General features: G+C 34.6%; 1 protein-coding gene across 1 annotated transcript; it reads right to left on the bottom strand.

Annotated features, from left to right (window-relative positions):
* Nucleotides 1–3,016: 3,016 nt before the first annotated feature.
* Nucleotides 3,017–6,123, bottom strand: LOC130494750 (multicopper oxidase LPR2-like). Its single transcript, XM_056994577.1, has 3 exons — nt 5,778–6,123; nt 3,314–4,768; nt 3,017–3,230 (listed from the first exon to the last, which is right to left on the bottom strand). The coding sequence occupies exons 1-3, from the start codon at nt 6,018–6,020 to the stop codon at nt 3,177–3,179; spliced, it is 1,752 nt and encodes a 583-aa protein (XP_056850557.1). The 5' UTR covers nt 6,021–6,123; the 3' UTR covers nt 3,017–3,176.
* Nucleotides 6,124–6,740: the final 617 nt, after the last annotated feature.

Below are 6,740 nucleotides of genomic sequence, written 5' to 3' on the forward strand. Positions count from 1 at the left end.
TTAATTGTTTTTGGTTTGTCATTAACCACCGGTTTCCTAATTCAACTTTGGTATGTGATTATTCCGTGTTTGATACTGCATCATTTTAATATTTTTCCAACCGGACATGTTTGAAACTGCATCGTTTTTTCTCAAACTATTTAATGGTTTGGTTTTAAACCGCTTTTTCCTAAATATAATCCCAACTATCTAACAAAAATTATTTATAAAAAATAAAAATTGTTTATTGGTTCAACCAGTGGTTCAACCGGTAACTGGATTTCGATTTTAGTAGTTTTTATTGGATTTTTAAATTTTTTTTTTTTTCAAACCCGAACTGAATTTATTTTTGATCAACCAGTAATCCGTTCAACCGCAGGTCTCAATCGAATTTAAAAACATCGATCAAAACTATAAAACTGCTATATTGATTTATATTTAAAATATCTAATTCAAAATTAAAAACCTAAAAATACATGTATAATATAGTTTTACCGAACATAAATCTGGATATAAAATACATATATGAGACGGATTATATAAATACATATACAAGACGGATTATATAAATGTGATTATATAAAGTTTTCACCAAACATAAACCCGCGCTTTGAAAGCGCGGATCAAAATCTAGTATCTTATTAAAACAGAAACACCTAACATTTATTTTGTAAATTTTTAAATTAAATACACCTTTATATTTTATAGTTAAACCTACATTAAATCACTAATGTTTCTTTCTTTATACTACTATCCATGTTTCCAAACAATATACTTATTTCTTTATACTACTATCAATGTTTCCAAACAATATATTTTTATACTACTATTAATGTTTCCAAACAATACAATAATTAATCTTATTTATTTTATATCTATCATTTTCTCTTTAAAATTTTGTAGAAATGTCATAATTTCATAAATTGCAAAACAATAAACTTTAAAATTTGGATTATAAGATTACAAATTATGAAACTATTACAATTTAAATCCAATTAGATTACATATCGGTCATCCATCAGTTAATCGGTTAGTCTCAGGTTTTACTGATTTTTTTTAATATGAATATTTTAGAAACCTAAATTGAATTGTCAGATCTCCGGATTAACCGGTATAATCACAATCAGGTTGAATTTAAAAACATTGATTTAAGTGCAAAATATTTTAAATACACACTCTTTAAAAATTACCAAAATATTTGTTAAGTTATTAGTGAAATTTTTCATCGTAAAATATTCCGCGCTTCCAAAGCGCGGGTCAAAGTCTAGTGTCTTTTTTAAAAAAAAGAAAAATCTGAAACCATGTGCTTAGAGTTCTCGATAATAGAATTAGACATAACCTAATCTGAAATAAAATATAAGATCTCGCAAGTCGCAACTTTAACGTGAGATTTGATAGTTAATGTCTGATGTTGCTTATCTATATATATAAAAGAGAGTTGAATCTCTCCTGCTGATACATCAGCGTCCACGTCATAAATTAGAAGTCTCACGAGTTGACACATCAGATACGTACCGTATCACTTAAACTTTGTTCTCTCGAAATGGGCTTCGCAGTGGGCTTCGTCCAGAACAAATGAAATGCTCTTCGGCACTAGGCCCATCTACACTATTCTACGGAATCCCTAAACAGATGTTCTCCTTCGTGTTCTTCGTCTGTTTTCATTTGGCGCTGAGACTTTCTAAATTCTGTAACGGTGTTTGTGGTTTAATCTTAAATCGTCTTTATTCTCCATCCCACTACGAATCAACCTATTGCGCTCTTCGTCTGCTAGATCCTTATATATATAAACCTTCGATGCGTCGTTTCCGGCAAAATCTATAATCTTCCGGAGATCGCGATCTCTTCATCTCTCTGAAAAAGGCAGCGTCTTGTGGGGTTAGCAAGCTATTCGTCGGCGAGCAGGTGAGGCCAGCGACCATTGGCATTACCCGGAGCAACCACAACTTCAAGCTTTCTGACTATACAATGTCCATACGCTTATGGGTATTCTCAAACTTTGGATATATTATCAAATATATAAGATACTCCAATTTTTCTTTTTCTTTTCCAGCTTTAAAATACTCCAAATTTTGTGAGGCTCATAATCCGTTCGTGGAATATAATTATTTATTTTATGGTTATAGTTTAACTTGCAAATGTATGATTATAAATACAAACAAAAGTAATTTAAAAATATATATTATATTTTAACTATGTTTTCGCAAATGAAATTTCTATAAGTTCTATATGTATTAATGCTTTTAAAAATATTAATAAACTTCAATATAAATATAAATCACTGTTATAGAATAACTTACAAAATCCAATCAAATGACATAGAAGATTAATCTTATTTCTTCTAAGAATAGGAATAGATGAAGTAGAATAAAAAAACTTATATGATGTATAAATCTTTATAATTACACATTGTGAATGATATAGATGATATAAAAGGGAAAAACATTGACAATACAAGTTAGATCAAATATAAATAAACAAATAAAACATATTTGGATATTCTCATTTCTAAAATAAAACTATACTGTGTAGGAAAATTGGTCAATTGTAATAAAATTATGTTTTCATCCAACTAAAAACCCACAACAAAAAATATAAATAATAATTATAATAGTATGGTCTCACAACATATACATCAAATAAAAATTAGAACACATCACATTAAAATAAGTATATATTAAATGTTAAACAAAATAAAAATAGACATTTTAAACTAAATATTTATAGTATACATATATAGATATAATTATGTTTAAATATTTTAAAAATATATAACTGGTCCGGATCCGGATATACATGCCTAAAATTTCAGTATCCAGATCTTAATGTTTTTAATTTGTATATTAGCCGTTGAAATTATTTTATAGTTCACATCCCGCCCGTAGGGCGGGCCGATCCTAGTGTCTTTTTAAAAAAAGAAATCATTTTTAGATACCAGACTGAGGTTTAGTTATATTTTGTTCTCGGAGCTGCTATTCTTCTGCTCAGACAATTAATTACACTCTAAATAAGTATCTATCTTATTAAAACAGAAACATTATCCACACGAAAACAATATTTTTGAGATTTTATTGAAGATATTCCGATATGCAGTCATTTTATATAATTTCTTTGTGGATTTAAGCTCCCTTACTACACATCACATTCCGTAATTGTAAGTTGTTTTCTGTAGAATTACATAACCGTGAAAAATCGTATCACTTGACCATCTCAAAAGGTCTCATCATCATATTGTCTTCGTGATCCAATATCTGCAATTCAAAAATATACAATTAGCTTCCATAGAAAACAGATTAAGAAAACTAACTATTTTAATTTTAATCAACTAACTTACATGGCAATGGTAGACGTAGCCTGGCTCTTGAGTGGCGTCAAAGGAGTAAGACTCGTTGGAGTGAACATAAGAGAACCTAACGAGGATCTTCGTCACATGTCCCGGCATCATCTTGAACACGTTCTTCCATCCCCGCTCGTGTGCCGTCACCGCCGTCTTATTCCCACGTGCGTACTTGCTGATCTGGCACTTAACCGCGTCGATTTTCTCCGTCATGCAGTCCTTGAACTTCTCGGTCTCCACCAACGCCGTCTGCTCCAACACTTTGAACAGTCCCAAGTGAATGTGTAACGGATGGTTATCCTCCGTCAGATTAATCACTTCCCACACCTCGCTCGTGCCGATTTTCGGAGTCTCCGTTACGGGAGCGTTATAAGGCAAACCGTTGATGTATAGATGCGTCGGCTCGTCGGTGCTCGACACGTACTCGAACATAGCTATGTAACGCGTTCGGACCGATTTTGACACGTCAGCATGCGGGTATTGGATCAGCTTTCTCGGTATTACTGACGTGTCAGATTCTAATTTGTGTTTGATTATGAACTTCATTACTTTGCTGTTCTCGTCCGTCACATTGTCTCCCGATGGGTAAGGATAAGGTGCGTTGTTGGCTAGGATCGCCGTCTTCGACGTTGACTTTGAGAAGTCAACGACGACGTCGACTATCTCGGACGGAGCGAGGAGAACCGTTTCGGTCGAAACCGGTTTAGCTAGATAAGCAGAGTCCGAACCGATGACGATGAAATCGAGACCGTTGGAGAAGAAGAACCGGAAGAATCTAGCGTTGCTAGCGTTTATGATTCTGAACCGGTACTTACGGCGGCGGACGGTTAGTCTCGGCCAAGCTTTTCCGTTCACGACGATCGCGTCGCCGAAATACTCCGGCTGCCACTGCGGATGAATCGTCGGGTTGTTCCCTGTCGCGTTCATGTAAATCGAACCGTCTCTGCGGAAACTCCGGTCAAACACGACCAACGGCCGGTCAAACTCGCGGCCGGTGGGTAGCTTCAGAGGCGTTTCGACGGAGCTGCGTCGGAGAATGTAAGCACCTAGTAAACCGGCGAGAAGGTTGACTCTGGTCAAACCGGCGGCGTGGTCGTGGTACCACATGTTGCCAGGCTGTTGCTCGTTGACGTAGTGGTAAGTGGTTTTGGTCCATTTGGTTCCGGTTTCTTTGAACCCGGCTGTGAACCAGGAATCAGCGTTTCCGTCGCTGGACGGTTCGTGGATTCCGCCGTGCAAGTGGACCACCGTGGGGATGCCGCCGCGTTTGGCGATGGCGGGGGAGATCGTCGGGTCCCAAGGGAGGATGTGAGATGAAGGGAGGTGGTTTCGCCACGTCACGTGGGTTGAGACGCCATAAACGGCTTCGATTGTAGGTCCGGGGACTGTTGCCTTGCGCTTCGAGACACCGTATGCGAACACTGGCGTGGCAGGCAAATCTCTGTGGAATTTCTGTAGTGTGAAAATATTCAAAATACAAAATCATTCAAATAATTAGCAAAGTAATTAAGTAATTTAAAGAAAGAGAGCATAATTAGCTAAGGCAAAGTGGTAGAAAAGCAATCAACATTCTATGGTTAGTGGGCAACCTAAAGCTCCTTTGATCAAAAAAAAAGTTTCTAAAGCTCTAATCAAAACAAAAAGAAAAACAAAGAATATACAGATTAATTGGAACAAAATTAACTAAACTAAGTGGTGTCTAGCCTGTGGTAAGAGGAATGTTTGAAACAAAGCTTAAATCTATCAATCATGGTTTGATAGTTGCTACTAAATTATTTTCGTTTGGTCACATGAATATAGAACATGCTTTAAATTATCATTAAAAATTCAGAACCGGATTGTTTTCGTTTGGTCACACGATTATTGGTCTGTATTATTTTCAGGGAGGTATTACTTGGACCAGGCATCCTGGTTAATAAAATAAAATATACTAGATGCGAAATTGTTCATAGAATTATTCAGAACAAGTGTCCAAAGACTAAGAGAGCAAAGAATATTAAATTAGACTACATTCAAAAGAAAGAGCATCGATTCGTCGGTACTAATAATATTATAAGGTCCGTATTATTTTCAGGGAGGTATTACTTGGACCAGACACCCTGGTTATTAGAGTGAAAACGAATCTATTCTAATGACTTTACCAACGAAGAGACGTAGCCAACTAAAAAGTGATTAGCCTCACTAATCTCTATTATCACCAAGTTTTAATTTTGTCGGTAATGGGTTCAAATTCAAAACTAATTAGCCTTTTTTCTTGCATGTAATACAGATGTATATATATATCACTTAATGGTGGATTTATATATTTCCATCTATATATTTTGGCCAATTATATAGCCTCACGACATAAATGGAGATGATCTGGTTTCCCACGAAAGACTTGACAGTAAATCAAATTTAATAACAATACCAAAAATAGCTTCAAGAAAACAAGAAAAAGGAAAGAAATAAAACAAAATACCCATTTCTTGAAGAACATGCCGATTTGAAGAGATTTGGGTTTAAGGACGCCATTGACGATGTGGAAGCCATGAAGAGTGGGAATATGAGGAAGCTCATCAACGAACATCTCCAGCTTCTCTATATTGAACAGTCGTTCCTCTGGCTTCGTGCCTTCTGCGTCTCCGGCTACGAGCCATGTCATTGTTACGATTAGCAGCAACATCATTCTGGTCATCGTTTTCCGGCAAAGCACAAACCCCATGTCTTTTTCTTTTCTTCACTAGTTGTGTAGATATGTTGGAAGAATAGTCTAAAAGTTAAGTTAGAAAAAAAAAAAGAATAGTCTAAAAGTTGAGAAGAGAAATTGAACAAGTCCATTGGGGTTTTGTGTATTTATACATGTGAATGTGTGGTGTGTGATAACTTTATTGCTCTTTGCTTTGAGACTCTTGAGTCGTCGAATTTTGTTTTGCATATTTAAAGTCTAATGGGTTTTTGGTATATATCTCATATATGTGTAAAGAATATAACCACAACTAGATTTTGACCCGCGCTTTTGAAGCGCGAAATATTTTACGATGAAAAATTTCACTAATAATTTAACAAATATTTTGGTAATTTTTAAAGAGTGTGTATTTAAAATATTTTTGCATTTAAATCAGTATTTTTAAATTCAACCCGATTGTGATTATACCGGTTAATCCGGAGATCTGACAATTTAATTTATGTTTTTAAAATATTCATATTAAAAAATCACTAAAACCTGAGACTAACCGATTGAACTGATGGATGACCGATATGTAATCTAATTAGATTTAAATTGTAATAGTTTCATAATTTGTAATCTTATGATCGAAATTTTAAAGTTCACTATTTTGCAATTTATGAAATTATAACGTTTCTACAAAATTTTAAAGAGAAAATGATAGATATAAAATAACTAAGATTAATTATTGTATTATTTGGAAACATTGATAGTAAT

The sequence above is a fragment of the Raphanus sativus genome, chromosome 9 (genome assembly GCF_000801105.2).
Source record: "Raphanus sativus cultivar WK10039 chromosome 9, ASM80110v3, whole genome shotgun sequence".
Lineage (NCBI taxonomy): Eukaryota > Viridiplantae > Streptophyta > Magnoliopsida > Brassicales > Brassicaceae > Raphanus > Raphanus sativus.

Coding starts and splice junctions, on each gene's coding strand:
- LOC130494750 (XM_056994577.1), bottom strand. CDS start 6,020: ATGGGGTTTGTGCTTTGCCGGAAAACGATGACCAGAATGATGTTGCTG. Junction 4,769..5,777: donor GCATGTTCTTCAAGAAATGG/GTATTTTGTTTT, acceptor TTCACACTACAG/AAATTCCACAGAGATTTGCC. Junction 3,231..3,313: donor GCTACGTCTACCATTGCCAT/GTAAGTTAGTTG, acceptor TTTGAATTGCAG/ATATTGGATCACGAAGACAA.